The sequence below is a fragment of the Cnephaeus nilssonii genome, assembly GCF_951640355.1.
Source record: "Cnephaeus nilssonii genome assembly, chromosome: 5".
Lineage (NCBI taxonomy): Eukaryota > Metazoa > Chordata > Mammalia > Chiroptera > Vespertilionidae > Cnephaeus > Cnephaeus nilssonii.
In genome coordinates, this window is record NC_137076.1 from 1,838,028 (window position 1) to 1,857,000 (window position 18,973).

Below are 18,973 nucleotides of genomic sequence, written 5' to 3' on the forward strand. Positions count from 1 at the left end.
GGAGGGAGGAGCAGGAGGAGGAGGGAGGAGCAGGGAGAAGCAGGGAGAAGCAGGGAGGAACAGAGAGGAGCAGGAGGAGGAGGGAGGAGCAGGAGGAGGAGGGAGAAGCAGGGAGGAACAGAGAGGAGCAGGAGGAGGAGGGAGGAGCAGGGAGGAGCAGAGAGGAGCAGGAGGAGGAGGGAGAAGCAGGGAGGAACAGAGAGGAGCAGGAGGAGGAGGGAGGAGCAGGAGGAGGAGGGAGAAGCAGGGAGGAACAGAGAGGAGCAGGAGGAGGAGGGAGGAGCAGGGAGGAGCAGGAGGAGCAGAGAGGAGCAGGAGGAGCAGGGAGGAGCAGAGAGGAGCCGAGAGGAGCAGGAGGAGCAGGAGGAGGAGGGAGGAGCAGGGAGGAGCAGGGAGGAACAGAGAGGAGCAGGAGGAGGAGGGAGAAGCAGGGAGGAACAGAGAGGAGCAGGAGGAGGAGGGAGGAGCAGGGAGGAGCAGGAGGAGCAGAGAGGAGCAGGAGGAGCAGGGAGGAGCAGAGAGGAGCCGAGAGGAGCAGGAGGAGCAGGAGGAGGAGGGAGGAGCAGGGAGGAGCAGGGAGGAACAGAGAGGAGCAGGAGGAGGAGGGAGGAGCAGGGAGAAGCAGGGAGGAACAGAGAGGAGCAGGAGGAGGAGGGAGGAGGAGGGAGGAGCAGGGAGAAGCAGGGAGGAACAGAGAGGAGCAGGAGGAGGAGGGAGGAGCAGGAGGAGGAGGGAGGAGCAGGGAGAAGCAGGGAGGAACAGAGAGGAGCGGGAGGAACAGAGAGGAGCAGGAGGAGGAGGGAGGAGCAAGGAGGAGGAGGGAGGAGCAGGGAGAAGCAGGGAGAAGCAGGGAGGAACAGAGAGGAGCAGGAGGAGGGAGGAGCAGGGAGGAGCAGGGAGAAGCAGGGAGGAACAGAGAGGAGCAGGAGGAGGAGGGAGGAGCAGGGAGAAGCAGGGAGGAACAGGGAGGAGCAGGGAGGAGCAGGGAGAAGCAGGGAGAAGCAGGGAGGAACAGAGAGGAGCAGGAGGAGGAGGGAGGAGCAGGGAGGAGCAGGGAGAAGCAGGGAGGAACAGAGAGGAGCAGGAGGAGCAGGGAGAAGCAGGGAGGAACAGAGAGGAGCAGGAGGAGGAGGGAGGAGCAGGAGGAGGAGGGAGGAGCAGGGAGAAGCAGGGAGGAACAGAGAGGAGCAGGAGGAGGAGGGAGGAGCAGGGAGAAGCAGGGAGGAACAGAGAGGAGCAGAAGGAGGAGGGAGGAGCAGGAGGAGGAGGGAGGAGCAGGGAGAAGCAGGGAGGAACAGAGAGGAGCAGGAGGAGGAGGGAGGAGCAGTAGGAGGAGGGAGGAGCAGGGAGAAGCAGGGAGGAACAGAGAGGAGCAGGAGGAGGAGGGAGGAGCAGGGAGAAGCAGGGAGGAACAGAGAGGAGCAGGAGGAGGAGGGAGGAGCAGGAGGAGGAGGGAGGAGCAGGGAGAAGCAGGGAGAAGCAGGGAGGAACAGAGAGGAGCAGGAGGAGGAGGGAGGAGCAGGAGGAGGAGGGAGAAGCAGGGAGGAACAGAGAGGAGCAGGAGGAGGAGGGAGGAGCAGGGAGGAGCAGAGAGGAGCAGGAGGAGGAGGGAGGAGCAGGGAGAAGCAGGGAGGAACAGAGAGGAGCAGGAGGAGGAGGGAGGAGCAGGAGGAGGAGGGAGAAGCAGGGAGGAACAGAGAGGAGCAGGAGGAGGAGGGAGGAGCAGGGAGGAGCAGGAGGAGCAGAGAGGAGCAGGAGGAGCAGGGAGGAGCAGAGAGGAGCCGAGAGGAGCAGGAGGAGCAGGAGGAGGAGGGAGGAGCAGGGAGGAGCAGGGAGGAACAGAGAGGAGCAGGAGGAGGAGGGAGGAGCAGGAAGAGGAGGGAGAAGCAGGGAGGAACAGAGAGGAGCAGGAGGAGGAGGGAGGAGCAGGGAGGAGCAGGAGGAGCAGAGTGGAGCAGGAGGAGCAGGGAGGAGCAGAGAGGAGCCGAGAGGAGCAGGAGGAGCAGGAGGAGGAGGGAGGAGCAGGGAGGAGCAGGGAGGAACAGAGAGGAGCAGGAGGAGGAGGGAGGAGCAGGGAGAAGCAGGGAGGAACAGAGAGGAGCAGGAGGAGGAGGGAGGAGGAGGGAGGAGCAGGGAGAAGCAGGGAGGAACAGAGAGGAGCAGGAGGAGGAGGGAGGAGCAGGAGGAGGAGGGAGGAGCAGGGAGAAGCAGGGAGGAACAAAGAGGAGCGGGAGGAACAGAGAGGAGGAGGAGGGAGGAGCAAGGAGGAGCAGGGAGAAGCAGGGAGGAACAGGAGGAGGAGGGAGGAGCAGGGAGAAGCAGGGAGGAGCAGGAGGAGGAGGGAGGAGCAGGGAGAAGCAGGGAGGAGCAGGAGGAGGAGGGAGGAGCAGGGAGAAGCAGGGAGGAGCAGGGAGGAGCAGAACAGTAACCGCACCCTTTTCTTATGCAGCTTCCCCCTGAGGTCACCTGGGAGAAGCACAATCCTCCTTGTTGGCAGAGCCTGGCTGTGGGTCTGGGCTTGGTGGTTAGGGTTAAGCGGTTGGCGTGTGGATGTTTGGCCCTAAATGTGTGGGTACTGAGCCGGCGTCCATCACGGGGCTTCCACTCAAGGAGCCACAAGTCCCCACTTGTTCCCAGGCCTGCGGAGGCTCCCTGCGGAGGCTCCCTGCGGAGGCTCCCTGCGGAGGCTCCCTGCGGAGGCTCCCTGCGGAGGCCCAGCGGCCGGGACCTGCACACGGGGACGCTATTGTCCGCCAGGAGTGTGGTCTGCAATCCCCAGCCCAGAGCCCACCCTAACCCTCTGACACTTTAAGTATAAAATAAATAATGAGCTTTGTGTGTGTCTGGGAGCAAAGACGAGGACAAGGGCTGGCGTTTCTGTCTGGGCTGCAATCCCGGGAGCTGCCCTGGCCACTGGGGGGGTGGGGGGAGCGGGGCTCCCCAGGCCTGTGCTGCGGCCAACAGCTGATTAAACCTCGGAGGCTGGGTTCTCAGGTTTCATTTTCATGCAAATAACTCACATCTTTCTTCCTGAAAATGTCTTCACCCGTCATAAGATTTCAATGCTGGGCTAGGATTTCTGTTCCTTAGTTGCTGTGGATCTGGAGAGTCGATTAGGGGGTGATCCCATTATTACAGGGCGATATGCTGGGAACAATAGCAAGAACCTGAAGACTTTGCACAGCTGAGCAGTTTCCTTTCTCAAACCCATAAATGCCAAAGAAGCCAGCAAGGCACCCAAACCCAAGCAAACTAAAGAAAAAATTGGATGATCTTTTTAAAAAGGAAATTTTATTTTCTGGAAAAAATTAACAATAATATCTGATCCCTACGAAGCTCTTACCGCGTGGTAGGCGCCTGCATTTGCACATGTTAACTCACCTTATAGAACTCTGTGAGCCCTGGCTGTGTGGCTCAGTGGATAGAGCGTTGGCCTGCGAACCGAAGGGTCCGGTGTTCAATTCCGGTCAAGGTCACATACCTTGGTTGCAGGCTCCTCCCTGTCAGGGCACGTACAGGAGGCAACCAATCAGTGTTTCTCTCACATCGATATTTCTCTGTCCTCCGGTGAAAATTTAAAAAATAAAAAAAAAGCAACTCTGAGGTTGGAACCATTCATCTGCCTTTCTCCCCTTCCGAGGACACCGGGTCTGGCTGGCCCAAGGCCAGTGGGGAACAGAACCCAAATCCCAGCCCAGGGCCTGAGGGCAGGGCCATAGCTGAGCCTGTCCCTTCGACGACTGGCAGTGAAACAGCAACTTTCATTTCCACGTCATTTCTCTTCTCCTGTGATTCCGGAACCCCTCACCCCTTTCTCCAAGACAGACTGTCCCAAGGCGGGTGGCTCTCTCTCACGTCAAGAAACCCACAGGCTCTGCAAGCCATGGCCGCTGCGGGGGCGGGACGGACTGGAAAGGGTTTTGTTGCAAAATTAACTTTAATCCCCCACCGCTGGCCTCGTGAGGATCCTGAGACAGGTCCCTGCCCGGCGACCTCCCGCCGCAGGGGCTGTGCGCCTCCACGCGCCTCCGCGCCGGCACGGCGGGCAGGGCAGCGGGTCTGCTCCTCGCTGTGAACCAGCTTCTTCCTCACAGGGAGGCCTCGCTGTTCCTTCTTTTTTTTCTTTTTAAAAATACTTTAACAAATATTTTTATTGATTTTAAAGAGGAAGAAAGGAGAGAGAGAAACATCGATGATGAGAGAGAATCGGATCTGCTGCCTCCTGCACGCCCCACACTGCAGATCGAACCCGTCACCCGGGCCTGTGCCCTGATGGGAATCGAACCCGGGACCCTTCAGTCTGCACGCTGACGCTCTGTCCACTGAGCCACACCAGCCAGGGCTGTTCCTTCTTTTAAGGATGGACAGTTCCTCTTCCAGCAAAGCCCTCCCTGTGTTTCCACCAGAACCGGCCTCTGTTTAGTAGGAAGCAGAGTGCGTCTGAGGACAGTCAGACCCGGGATTCTCGTCCTGAGGCTCCGCCCTCTCCCTGGGTCAGGCGCCCGCCGCCCCAGCAGGCCTTCCCGACGGGCCTCCCTCAGGGCGGCTCCTGCTCCGGCTGCTCCCTGGCTGAGGGCAGCCCTGGACTCGGGGCCACGTCCAGACAGCTGTCTGAGCGGGACAGCCACCTCTCCTTTGGGGTCAGAGACACAGACAACCTCCCGGAAGAGGCACCGGAGCCTCGAGCGGGGCCAGATGGCAGCCGGGCTCACCTTGACCCGAGGTGTCGCTCTGGGAGCCGGGCCAGGCTGGCGTTCGCAGGTGTCACCGGTGATGGAGAGGTAACCGGAGCCGAGCGAGAGGCGCCGGCATGGAGGCCTCTTCTCCTTCCTCTTCTCCCCGAGGCGGCAGGTGCCCCGCCCGTGACCCGGAACCCTCCCCGCCTTCCTGCACCCGCAGGTGTGACAGAGGCCACGGCAGGGCCTCCGTGCTGGGCACCCGAGAGCCGGGCAAGAACTGCGGGTCACCTGCAGCCCTTCCCAAAGTCCTGTGTGAGAAACCACAGCACGCGCTCTCGTGCTCCCGGCAAATGGACTGAAAAGTAAACGGGGCTTCTTGGCAACCAAGCGAAGGTCACAATAATGGCTCCCCACCGCCCCCTCACTGCTCCTACCACGTGTGCTCATCCCGGGCTCCCAGCACGGAGAGGCCCTGCTCCCGGAGTCTGACCCCCGATTTCCCGTCCTCACGTCTGTCCCCGGCGATTTCCGTCTGACCCGGGAGGCCCCTGCCTGGCCCCTGCCATGGAATCAGGGGCCACAGCCCTGAGGCAGAAGTTCATGTTTATAACTCAGCCACACTCGCGGGCCCAGTTTCCATTTACTTCTTTTTAAGGAGGTCACGGTTTGATTCCTGGTCAGGGCACGTGCCGGGGCTGCGGGCTCGATTCCCAGTAGAGGGCGTGCAGGAGGCAGCGGATCAGTGGTTCTCTCTCTTCATTGATGTTTCTATCTCTCTCTCCCTCTCTGAAATCAATAAAAAATATCTTTAAAAATGAAGTCTAACAGATATCAAACAATTGTGAAATAGGTGTCATATGCACGGAGCATGATGGACACCCACAGGTGGACAATGAATGCTCGCCCCTTCCCTCCGGCTCCCCTCTGCGAATCCTCTGACCTGACCTTTCCTAGTTCATGTCCCACTTGACTGAACTCAACATGTTTTTTTCGTTTTATGTTGTTTTTTGTTAATCCTCACCCAAAGATATTTTTCCTATTGATTTTTAGAGAGAGTGGAAGAGAGGGGGAGAGACAGAGAGAGAGAAACATCGATGTGAGAGTGACACATTGGTCGGTTGCCTCCCGCACATGCCCTGACTAGGGCGAGGATTGAGCCTGCAACCGAGGTCCATGCCCTGGTACGTGCCCTTGACTGGAATCGAACCCGGGACCCTTCAGTCCACGGGCTTAAGCTCTACCCACTGAGACACACCGGCCGGGGCTCAACATGTCCTGACACATCAATTACCATTCCATTAGAATAGTTTCTAATTTCCTATTGATGACTTCTTTGGCCTGCAAGTGACTTAGGAGATTATTTCTTAATTTGTTTTATTGCCTTCTCTTGGAATTTTCTTCATTTTCTTCTTCTACTAGTTTTAAAGTTATATGTCTTATTATAATTTTCTTAGGGATTATCTTAAAATTTTTGTCGCAGTTCAAAGTTAATGTTTCCCCTCCTCCTAACCAACTCAAAGATCTGAGAACACTTTCCTGCCCGCTCTCTCCTCCCGACGTGCATTCTGTTGGTGTTTGTGCATACTTTTTCTTTTTGTTCATCCCACAAGACACTGTGACAGCTTTATGCAATACTTGCTTAGATTTAGCCGATGGCATCGTTTTTGTCTCCCCTTGAATATTGGGCCCTTCATCTGTGATCTCTTTCCTGTTATCTAAAGTACTATTTTAGCGATTTGTTTAGAAAGGAGCTGTTGAGGTTTGTTTTAAAATATTTTTACTTTGCAGAATTTGCCCATGTGTTGGAGAGATCTGTCTTCTCCTTCCCATGGCTGTTCTGAGGGAACCAGCAGGAAACCATGCTGTTTCCTTAAAGGCAGTCTGTCTTTCCTCTCAGCTATTTTAAATGTGTTTTCTGTGTCTTTGATGTTTCACTGTGATGTTTCTAGGCACGGGTTTTATTTATTTGTTTGCTTGTTTGTTTGTTCTGGCTAAGGTGATGGGCATTTTGATTGCTGTCTTTCTTCTGGTCTAAAAGTTTTTAATCATTATTTCTCCAAACACTTATTCTGCTTCCTTTTCTTCTTCCCATTGAGGACTCTGATTAGACATATTCTAGACTTTTCCCATCAATCCTTCCTATTTCTTTTTTTAAAATATATTTTTATTGATTTCAAAGAGGAAGGGAGAGGGAGAAAGAGATAGAAACATCAATGATGAGAGAGAATCATGGATCGGCTGCCTCATGTACGCCCCACACTGGGGATCGAGCCCACACCCCGGGGCATGTGCCCTGGCTGGGAATCGAACCGTGACCTCCTGGTTCATAGGTTGACGCTCAACCACTGAGCCACACCAGTCGAGCTCAAATGTTCTCTTTGCACCTCTCTTTCTAGATGAAGTCCTAAGGAACGACCCCAGGGATGAGCACCCCCTTCTCATTCTAATTTAGGACTTGAAGAAAAGTGAGGGTGCGAGCCCTCGCCGGTGTGGCTCAATGGATAGAGCGCTGGCCTGCGGGCTGGGGGTCCCAGGTTCAATTCCGGGCAAGGGCATGTGCCTGGGTTGCGGGCACATCCCCAGTGGGAGGTGTGCAGGAGGCAGCTCATCGATGTTTCTCTCTCATCGATGTTTCTAACTCTCTGTCCCTCTCCCTTCCTCTCTGTAAAAAATCAATAAAATATATTAAAGAAAAGTGAGGGTGCAGCTTGCTCACTGCTCAGTCCTGACCTCTCACCTCCAGCTTATTCCTCAGTCTCCAAACTGACCTCCCAGGGTAGCCATGGCCCCCTGGTCCGGGGAGCACCAATCACCTCAGGCTCGCTCTGCTCCATTGACTGGCTCGCTCTGGACCCGGTGCTTTGCATAGAAAGGCAAGCATACGGCCAGCTTGTCCCACAAAACGCTTGAGCTTAAAGGAACATGGAAAACCATGTAGTCCAGCAGCCAATGCCCTACAGAGAAGAGAGAGGAAACTGACCCTGAGCAAATGCTCTGGCCACTCCTTCCTCAGGGCCTCCCTGCCGTGGGCACCCTTTCCAGTAGCCAGAGTGTTGTCGCCAAGAACTCTGCTTGTTCTTCCACACACACACTGTTCCTGCCAGCAAACAAGCCATGGCCCCTACCCTTGGCTCAGTGTGTGTGTGTGTGTGTGTGTGTGTGTGTGTGTATGGTGTGTGTGTATGGTGTGTGTGTGTGTGTGTATGGTGTGTGTGTGTGTGGCGTGTGTGTATGGTGTGTGTGTGTGTGTGTGTGGCGTGTGTGTATGGTGTGTGTGTGTGTGTGTGGCGTGTGTGTATGGTGTGTGTGTGTGGCGGGGGGGCGCGTGTGTATGGTGTGTGTGTGTGGCGTGTGTGTATGGTGTATGTGTGTGTGGCATGTATGTGTGTGTGGTGTGTGTGTGTGTGTGTGGCGTGTGTGTATGGTGTGTGTGTGTGTGTGGCGTGTGTGTATGGTGTGTGTGTGTGTGTGGCGTGTGTGTATGGTGTATGTGTGTGTGTGGTGTGTGTGTGTGGTGTGTGTGTGGTGTGTGTGTGTGGTGTGTGTGTGTGGCATGTGTATATGGTGTGTGTGTGTGTGGTGTGTGTGTGTGGCATGTGTATATGGTGTGTGTGTGTGTGTGGAGTGTATGGTGTGTGTGTGGCATGTGTGTATGGTGTGTGTGTGTGTGTGTGGTGTGTGTGGCATGTGTATATGGTGTGTGTGTGTGTGTGTGGTGTGTGTGTCTGGTATGTGTGTGTGTGTGGCGTGTGTGTATGGTGTGTGTGTGGCGTGTGTGTATGGTGTGTGTGTGTGTGTGGTGTGTGTGGCATGTGTATATAGTGTGTGTGTGTGTGGCGTGTGTGTATGGTGTGTGTGTATGGTGTGTGTGTGTGTATGGTGTGTGTGTGTGTGTGTGTGTGTGTTGGACATATGTTTTAAAACTCAAAGCAAATGACCTCTCCCATCCAGGTTAGAATGAAAAAGCCAAAATTTAGATGGCACAGTCAGCTCACCCTTCATTTTCTATTCAAAGAATAGAAAAAAGATAGAAAAATTCTTGCTTTCAATTTCAAATTTAAAATCAAGTTTTTTTTGTTGTTAATCCTCATCTGAGGATATTTTTTTCCATTGATTTTTAGAGAGAGTGGAGGAGAGGGAGAGAGACAGAGAGAGAAGCATCATCAATTGGTTGTCTCCTGCACAAGCCCCAGTGGATCAAGTCTGCAACCGAAGTAGATGCCCTTGGCCGGAGTCGAACCTGAGACCCTACAGTCTGCAGGTCGGTGCTCTATCTACTGAACCAAACCTGCGAGGGCTAAAACCAACTTCTTTTTTAAAAATATGTTTATTGATTTCAGAGAGGAAGGGAGAGAGATAGAGAGATAGAAACATCAATGATGACAGAGAATCATTGATTGGCTGCCTCCTGCACGCCCCCTACTGGGGGGATCGAGCCTGCAACCTGGGCATGTACCCTTGGCTGGATTTGAACCTGGGACCATTTAGTCCACAGCCAATGCTCTTTCCAATGAGCGAAACCGGCTAGGGCAAAAATCAACTTCTTTTTAATATATATATTACATTGATTTCAGAGAGGAAGGGAGAGGGAGAAGAGATAGAGCCATCCTTGATGAGAGAGAATCATGGATTGGCTGCCTCCTGCACGCCCCCTACTGGGGATTGAGCCCACACCCTAGGCATGTGCCCTGACCAGGAATCGAACCATGACCTCCTGGTTCATAGGTTGATGCTCAACCCCTGAGCCACGCCGGCTGGGCTGCACCCAACTGCTTGCAATGAGGCCATTGAGTGTGAGACCGCAGTCTGCCTGGCAGCACACAGTGACCCTGCAACGCTGTCTCCACGCACGATGAGCTGGGAGGCGGCTGGCCCTCAGGTTTCCTCTCTTCCTTTCCTACTCCATTGTCTGGTGATAAGATTCTACCTGCGAGGTGTCTACACCAGACTGCGGCTCACTCTCTTCTGGAAAGTCAGAAAGAGAGCAAGTTCACTTGTGTTGTTTATAATACACACTAGTGGCCAGGTGCACAAAATTCATGCACGGTGGGGGGGGGGGTCCTCAGCCTGGCCTGCACCCTCTCCAATCTGGGACCCCTTGAAGGATGTCCTATTGTTGGTTTACAGGGATCGGGCCTAAGCTGGCAGTCGGACATCCCTCTCACAATCTGGGACTGCTGGCTCCAGCCACTCACCTGCCTGCCTGCCTGCCTGATTGCCCCTAACCACTCTGCCTGCTGGCCTGCTCGCCCCCAACTGCCCCCCCACCAGCCTGCTCGCCCCCAACTGCCCCCCATGCCAGCCTGCTCACCCCAACTGCCCCCCCCTGCTGGCCTGCTCGCCCCCACCTCCCCTCCCCACTGGCCTGCTTGCCCCCAACTTCCCTCCTCACTGGCCTGCTCACCCCCAACTGCCCCCCTGCTGGCCTGCTCACCCCAAACTGCACCCCCAGCTGTCCTTATTACCTCCAATGGACTCCCACTGACAGCCTGCTCACCCCCAACTGACCCCCCTGCTGGTCTGCTTACCCCCAACAGCCCCACCCCCCAACAGCCTGATCACCCACAACTGCCGTCCCATCCTGGCCTGATCAGCCCCCAGCAACCCAAGTTCCCAGCCCCTGTTTCTTTTCTTTTTTTTTTTTTTTTTTCAGCGCCTCCTTGAGAGGAGGCTAGTCCTGGCTGGAAGCAAGTATCTGGGATTTATTTATCTTCTATAATTGAAACTTTGTAGCCTTGAGTGGAGGCCAGGGCTGGCCAGGGCGGGCGGGAAGCTTGGCTTCCTCCAATGCCGGGGCAACCCAAGCCTCCTGCTCCCTCCAGCTCTGTGGCCACTGCCATCTTGGTTGGGTTAATTTGCATATTTGCTCCTGATTGGCTGGTGGGTGTGGCTTGTGGGTGTGCAGAGGTCAATTTGCATGTCTCTCTTTTATTAGTGTAGATTCTTCAACAAAGGGAAGACAGACAAAAAGGCTTGTTAATCAGATAACTGGTTGATATTTATTAGTCAGGCCTTTTTGTACTGTCAGTACATTATTTGTTCTTGAATGACCATGACTACAGTAGCTCATGACAATGTAGTCATGTTGACAGAAGAGGCATGTCAGCCACACGTCTGTTAAATTTCAGTGAGGGAGACCTGTTCATCATATGACAGAGCTAGGAAGCTGGTTTTCTGAGCTATCATCTCCCTCTTATTTGGGAGTGTGCCCAGCTGGGGAGAACTTTATATTCCACATCTGTCATTGACTATCTTAATGTATTATTGTTATTATTTTAAATCCTCACCCGAGGATATTTTTCCATTGATTTTTAGAGAGAGTGGAAAGACAGACAGAAACATCGATGTGAGAGAAACACATCGATTGGTTGCCTCCTGCACGTGCCCCAGGGAGGAGCCTGCAACTGAGGTCCATGCCCTTGACCGGAATCGAACCTGGGACCCTTTCATTCACAGGGCTGTCGCTCTATCCACTGAGCAACACCGGCCAGGGCTATCATTGCCTATCTTACTCCAAATGCCACGAAGGACACACGTGGGGAATCAGCAGTGGGTTCCCATGGGCTTGTGTCTGTGTAGCAGGCGCGTCAGCCAGAAACTTCCTGGGGACTCCACGGGGGCAGGCGGTGGTGTCCCCGGGACCTGCTCAGAGGGGCTGCCGCCTGGACCGGGCCCTGGAGGGAATTCGCACAGACCCTATAGAACCTCCAGGAAAGATGTCTGCATCTTCCTGGTCTCCTCGAGTCTTACAGGTCATGGATGCTCAGAGTCTTACAGGTCATGGATGCTCAGCGAATCACCTCAAAGGGCCTCATTTACTGAGAATGGATGTCTTCTCCTAGGTGGCTGAGCCTGTGGACCAGGGACGAGCACCCGCGTGAGGGAGGGGCATGGACAGACCGGGCGCGGTGGCCGCACAACTGCAGGAGTGCCTGCACCTGCTGCAGCAGCTGGCAGAGGCTCCTGGCGCACCTGCGCGGGACCAGCGCAGGGATGAGGACCAGCCGCACGGAGGTGAGGCCCCCCTCCCCCGCCCTCATCTCTCCCCAGGCAGGCAGATGACCCAGGGACCGGGGATCTGGGGCGGGAATGGGGGAGGGGGACGCGAGGGCAGGAGGAAGGCCACTCTGTCGTAGTGAATCACTGTCAGTTCTCGTTTTAGGCTTCAGTAAACAGGAGGCCACCAGACACAGTGAGGTTCAAGGGGAACAAAGGCTCCGAGTGGGCTGGTGCCCGCACGTTTCAATGATGAAGAAACGGAGGCAACTTCTCAATGGCAGCACGTACTTTCTCTCAAAGGGGGCTTTTGTGCCTCATCCGTTTCCATAGATGTCTCTGCTTTCCATAAACATGTCACCGCATCAGGCCAATCTCTCTTGTCTGGATCATCAATACATTTCTTTCTTTTTTTGAAAATTTTTATTGTTCATAGTTTTACAGATGTCCCCCATTTCCCCCCATTGCCTCCCTCCACCTGGTTCGTGCCACATCCCAGGTCTTCACCACCCTATTGTCTGTGTCCATAGGTAATATAGGACATACAAGTTCTTTGGTTAATCTGTTCCATGTTTCCATGCCTCTGGTTCTATTTTATTCCTCCTCCTTTTCTTCCTCAAGAATATCCTTCAATATTTCATATAATCCTGGTTTGGTGGTAATGAACTCCTTTAGCTTTTACTTATCTGTGAAGCTCTTTTTCTGACCTTAAATTATAAATGATAGCTTTGCTGGGTAGAGTAATCTTGGTTGTAGGTTCTTGCTATTCATCACTTTGAATATTTCTTGCCACTCCCGTCTGGCCTGCAAGGTTTCTGTTGAGAAATCAGCTGACAATCGTATGGGCGCTCCCTTGTAGGTAACTAACTGTTTTTCTCTTGCTGCTTTTAAGAGTCTCTCTTTGTCTTTAGCCCTTGGCACTTTAATTATGATGTGTCTTGGTGTGGGCCTCTTTGGGTTCCTCTTGTTTGGGACTCTCTGCGCTTCCTGCACTTGTAAGTCTATTTCTTTCACCAGGTAGGGGAAGTTTTCTGTCATTATTTCTTCAAATAGGTTGTCAATATTTTGGTCTCTCTCTTCCCCTTCTGGCACCCTCATGATTTGAATGTTGGTATGCTTGAAATTGTCTCAGAGGCTCCTTACATTATCTTCATATTTTTGGATTCTTTTTTCTTTTTGCTCTTCTGATTAGATGTTTTTGCTTCATCATATTCCAAATTGTTGACTTGACTATCAGTATCCTCTACTGTACTGTTGATTCCATGTAAATTATTCTTCATTTCAGTTAGTGTATGCTTAATTTCTGACTGGGGTCCTTTTTCATGTCTTTGATGTTCTCACTAATTTCTGTGGAATGCGAGCTGAGAGGGGCATGGCCCAGAGATCTGTGGGTGCTCAGGAGGGCACCTCAGGCATGGGAGGCAGAGGGGCTGACAGGAAGTGGCATGTTTGCCTTGAATGCTGTTGGTGAGCCTGAGCTTGACCTCAGAGAGGTTGGGAGAGAGCAAGCAAAACAGGGCCAGCAGGTGTGAAAACTATTAAAGAACTCGGTGCAGACCCATGCCCAGCCACCTGTGCTTCGGAAAACTAGGATCAACAAGGCGGAAGATGGGGTGGGCGGACAAGACTGGAGGCAGTGAAAGTGATGGGAATTACTCCTAGTGAAGAGGGAAATGGCTTCAGAACCCACAGGATTTGATACCCGTTTAGACTCAGAGAGAAGAGAGAACAGGAAGTCCAGACTGACTCCTGGTGTCCGATCCAGGGATTCGGTGAGTGGGAGCAGAGGGTAGAAGGAGACGCAGCTGGAGGGAAGGCGACAAGCTCTGTCAGAGGGATGCTGCACCTGCGGTGTCTGCACAGCTCACGCCTGGAGAGGCAGAGCTGGCGGCACATGGGCTCCAGGATCCAGAGGTTCCCAGGTGTCTGGGAGGCACTGCGTGGCCTCTGGACACCCACATGCCAGCAGGAACTGGGCGGCGACCAGAGTCAAACAGGAACGTTTTTGCAGCAAAATTTTTGACTGAGCTCACTCCGTAGGATAAACACAACCACCAGTAGCCTCTCATCACTTTAAGCCGCTTTGGGCATCAAACTTAAAAGAACACCTTCAAATTTCCAGAGCTTTCTGAGTTCACTGCGTTTGGACAGAAGAGTGTAGATGGGTGTGCTAGTTAGGTGTGGTGGCCATGGAGAGATTAAATAGCCTTGGCTGGTTTGGCTCAGTGGCTACAGCATTGGCCTGCAGACTGAAGGGTCCTGGGTTCGAATCCGGTCAAGGGTGCATGCCCATATTGTGGGCTCAATCACCAGTGTGGGGTGTGCAGGAGGCAACAGATCAATGATTCTCTCTCATCATTGGTGTTTCTATCTCTCTCCCTCTCCCTTCCTCTCTGAAGTCAATAACAATATAAATGTATTTAAAAAGAGATTAAATAGATCTGCTCCGTGAGGCAGGGGCATTTCACAGAAGACTGATGCCATTTCACACTCCACTTGGGTTTCCATGTTCTTTTCTGCGTCCAAAGCCCATTGCAGTGAGTGCAGGCGAGGGAGGTGGGAGCCAGGGCCCAGGTGGTGTCGCAGCTGCAGCCCCAGGCGCGCCCGCCCGGACAGTCCCTTTCTCACGTTTCAGGGAAACGGTGTCTCTGCATCCTGTCCTGCTTCACGCAGAGCTGCTCACGGAAGTGCTTCGCTTCCCCCCAACCTTTCCGTGCCCCACTGCCCCATCTGCCCCGAGGGCAGGTCGCCCCTCGCTGTTATTCTGGGGGCCTGACCCGGGGGGCTGGGGCAGTGTCTGCCACTGAGGCGCTTCATCACAGCCCAGGGCCACCGCCTTCCTCTGGGAGCCATTCCTCACCTGGGCTCTGACCTTTCCAGCTGCACTCCCCGATGAGCTGCGGACCCTCCTCCAGGAGGCCAAGGGCATGGCATGGCCCTTCGTGCCTGAGAAGTGGCAGTACAAGCCCGCCGCGGGCCCCGAGGACAAAGCCAACCTGCAGGACCTGGTGGGCGCCGGGCTGCAGCAGCTACTGGTAGGACATCCCACCTGCTCCCCGACCCGCCAGGCGTGCGGCCCTAAGCGCTGCCATCGATGGAGACTCTCTGAGGTCTAAGACAGCCCCTCCCCGTGACCCCTCAGCCAGCTGACTCATGGAAAAGAACCTTGAGGCCAGGCACCCACATACCAGGCCAAGCGAGGGGAGGAGGGCGCACAGTGAGGCTATGCAGACCCCTGTGTCCTGAACGCTCACCTGCCCGCCGGCCAGAGCTGCGGTTTTGATTGCATTCTTGTTTGAAATGCTTCTTACTGAAAGTTGGGGTGCTGAAATGCCCAGCCAGCGAGGCACAACTAGACATGTGCCCTGACCAGGAATCAAACTGTGACCTCCTGGTATATAGGTTTATATATACCAGGAGGTCACAGTTTGATTCTTGGTCAGGGCACATGTCTAGTTTTCGGGCTCGATCCCCAGTGTGGAGCATGCAGGAGGCAGCCAATCAATCATTATCTCTCATCATTGATGTTTCTATCTCTCTCCCCCCTTCCCTTCCTCTCTGAAATCAATAAAAATATATTATAAATACATAAATAAATAAAAGTTGGAGAGCTTAAATACGGGAGGATGGCAAAAGTAGGTTTGTATGGAAAATAATCCTATATAATAAAAACCTAATATGCAAATTGTCCCCTCAATTGGGAGTTTGACCCGGAGTTTAACCACTCATTATGATGTGTGCTGACCACTAGAGGGCAGCATGGAACAGGAGGGCATCAGCAATGTGTGCTGGCAGCAGGTGCCCGTGGAGTCAGACTGCAGTGGGATGGTAGAGCAGGTGAGCGGGCGGTGCCAGGCCAAGGCGGGTGTGAGTGGGGCCCAATCGCCCCACCGATCGCCCTGCAGATGGCGACCAGCGGCAGCAATGGGGGGCTGGGCTGCCGCAAGCTCCCAGGCACTGAGGGAGCCCTGGTGGGGCCTGATCACTCAGGTGGAGGGGGCGTGCAGGGGCCTGAGGGCCCAGGTGCTGCTCAGAGCCCAGAGGTCCCCTGGGACCTGCCCTTCCAAGCCAGACGCTCGCGCTGCCGTCGCTGGCCAGGCCCAGGGGCCGCACCCACGCATGAAGTCCATGCGCTGGGCCTCTAGTACGTAAACAATAATACAAAGTGACCTCTGCGTTCCGTGTGCGCACACTGGGCTCACGTCTGCCTCCCCGTGCACACACTCCCCACCTGTCATCAGGGCGACGTGCCGTCTGAGCTACTGACCCTGCAGGCTCCCCCAGACTGGGGCCCGTCTCCTCGGGACCAGGCCGAGGAGGGAGCATCGCACCAACGTCGCTGACACGCTCAGTCCCGAGCTCACAGACCGGGAGCTGATGACACCTCTGCCTCCACGGGGGGCAGCCTGGGGTCGGGATTCAGCTCAGGATCTAAGGAAGCTCCAGGGCACCGGCTTGCTTTCCAGAAAGTTTCTCACCCACATTGTCTCAGATGAGTGTCAAGGGAGAGACTGTGTGCACTTATATGCATTTTTTTCTCAAATAAAATATGTCTGGAGAGCAGGAGTTACAAGCAATGACAATACCCTAAACTTTTTATTTCATAGGCAAATAAATGTATAGACATTGTCTTTTTTTAATATACTTTTTATTGTTGATAGAATTACAGATTCTCCCATTTTCCTCCCTTTTACCCCCACCTCCCAGTCCCTACCTGCCCCCAGGTCTTCCCCACCCTGTGGCCCATGTCCATGGGCTGTGCCTATATAATAAAAGCCTAATATGCAAATAGACCGAACAGTGGAACAACGACTGGTCACTATGATGTGCACTGACCACCAGGGGCAGACGCTCAACACAGGAGTTTCTCCCAGCCCACAGGCCCCAGGCCAGCCAAGGTGGGTGCCAGCAGCCCCCCCAAACCTGCCCCCCGCCATCACCCCGCAGATCAGCCCTAATTGCTGGCCAAGCCTAGGGACCCCACGTGCATAAATTTCATGCACCGGGCCTTTAGTAAGTATATAAGGTCTTTGGTTTATCTCTTCTTGTCCCTCAGCCCCACACCAAGGATGTCAGTCTGGTCCGTGCCTCCCTGCTTCGGGTCTTATTTTGTTGGTCAATTCATTCTGCTCATTAGATTCCACATATGAGTGAGGTCATGTGATACTTGTCTTTTGCTGACTGACTTATTTCACTCAGCATGATACTCTCCAGGTCCCTCCATGCTGTCCCAAAGGGTAAGAGATCCTTCTTTTTACTGCTGCCTAGTGTTCCATGGTGTAACTGTACCACAGCTTCTTTATCCACTCGTCTGCTGATGGGCACTTGGGCTGTTTCCAGATCTCAGCTATTGTAAACTGTGCTGCTATGAACATAGGGGTCCATGTATTCTTTCTGGTTGGGGTGGGTTTTTTTAAGGATATATTCCCAGAACTTACATATTGTCTTTGCCTTCAAAACAAAAACCCAGGAAAGATCCTGAGCTACATCACAGCCTCTCTGCAGTGTTAATATAAGCAGTAAATCCCCACCTTCCCACCCACCAAAGCCAGACACACAGACCCCTGGCCTAAGCCGACGGGGGCTGCAGCCCAGGGAAGCAGGTGGCTAAGAAGATGCGGGGAGAGGATTAAAAGCCTTGCCCGTGTCAGTGGCCGCGAGGCGTGGAGGAGTGACTGTCATTCATACATCCCTGTGCAGTTTGCAAAGTGCACAAGCGTCTTCTCATTAATTCTCAGAACTGCCTTTCTCCTCCTCCTTCTCCTTCTCCTCCTCCTCCTCCCATTGTGACAGCGAGGACTCGGTGCAGGGAGCTGACCCGCCCGCCCGGGGACAGACCACTGAGGGGGCGGACTCACAGCCACTCTCGGTCCCCCGGGGGTCTCCTGGGGCTCTGGGGGGGCAGCGGCCTGAGAGGCAGCGCGGCAGGCACTGCGACGGCTTTCTCTCACGAGCCCGCAGCGTCTGTGACGGCGTGACGGCCGGCCAGGTCCCGGACCCGCCTGGGCGCGAGGCTTAGGGGACAGGCCGGACTCCGGATGCCACCTTTGCTTCTAGTAACGTTCACTTTTCTGGAAAGAACCATTTCTACACAGTGAGATGAGAATATGAAAATAAAGCTTTTCTGAAAGTATATTTTTTTATTGATTTCAGACAGGAAGGGGGAGAGAGAAACACCAATGATGAGAGAGAATCATGGATCAGCTGCCTCCTGCACGCCCCACACTGGGGATGGAGCCCACAACCCAGGCTTGTGCCCTGACCAGAATTGAACCGTGACCTCCTGGCTCATAAGTCGACGCTCAACCATTGAGCCACACCAGCTGGGCAGCTTTGGGGTTTTAATCAGTCGCTTAGATCTTTTCCATCAGGGCACAGAAAGCAAAGTGAATGCAAACTATATGCCTTCCTTCATTCAGCAAAGCTTTATTGTCAGCAGTGTCAGGCATTTGAGTTCAAGCTCTGACATCAACTCAAAGAACCAGGAGCCCTGCTCACCCCCAGGAGACCCGCTCCCAGCGTGGAGAGACGGGCCGCCCTGGTTGAAGACCTGCTTGTTGGAGGCCACCCATTGGTTGGCCACCTGACCTGTGGCAGGTGCTCCAACATTCCTCAGGCCACCCAGGCGGGGCCACGTGACCGTCTCAGCTGGTGAAGTGGGATCAGTGGTGATAGAGTCCTGTTCCCGCAGCTCCAGGAGCCTGGTGAGTCCGGCAATCAGACGCTCCCTCCCTCCACCTCGGCCTGGACCGAGGGTGAGAGACGCCCAATCTCAGAGCCGTGGCCGGGCTGCAGCCGGAGGGGCGGGGGTGTTATTAAAGCTTGTTCTTTAATAACATGACAACGAGCCTGGCTGGTGGGTCAGGGCTGGAGTGTCATCCCTACACCAAAACGGCTGTGGATCCGATTCCCGGTCAGGACACAGAGGTTGTGGGTTCAATCCCTGGTGATGTCTCTCTCTCTCTCTCTCTCTCTCTCTCTCTCTCTCTCTCTCCCTCTCCCTCTCCCTCTCAAATCAATAAACATATCCTTTGATGAGGAGAAATAAAAAAAAAAAAGAACATGGCCCTGGCCAGTATGGCTCACTGGATAGAGCATCGACCTACGGACTAAAGGGTCCCGGGTTCGATTCCGGTCAAGGGCACGTACCTTGTTTGCAGGCTCCTCCCTGGCCCGGGGCCCTGGTTGGGGCGGGTGCAGGAGGCAACCAATCGATGTGTTTCTCTCACATGGATGTTTCTCTCTCTTTCCCTCTCTCTCCCACTCTCTCTATAAATCAGTGGGAAAATATCCTTTGG

At 54.2% G+C, this 18,973-nt stretch overlaps 1 protein-coding gene across 1 annotated transcript in view; it reads left to right on the forward strand.

The window, feature by feature from the left end:
- Window positions 1-18,973, forward strand: part of ALPK1 (alpha kinase 1) — a 66,529-nt gene that overhangs the window by 20,571 nt on the left and 26,985 nt on the right. Inside the window, exons 2-3 of the mRNA XM_079770830.1 lie at window positions 11,522-11,693; window positions 14,556-14,710. Coding sequence (XP_079626956.1) covers window positions 11,570-11,693; window positions 14,556-14,710 — 279 coding nt within the window. The 5' untranslated portion in view covers window positions 11,522-11,569. The remainder of the gene's footprint in view (window positions 1-11,521; window positions 11,694-14,555; window positions 14,711-18,973) is intronic.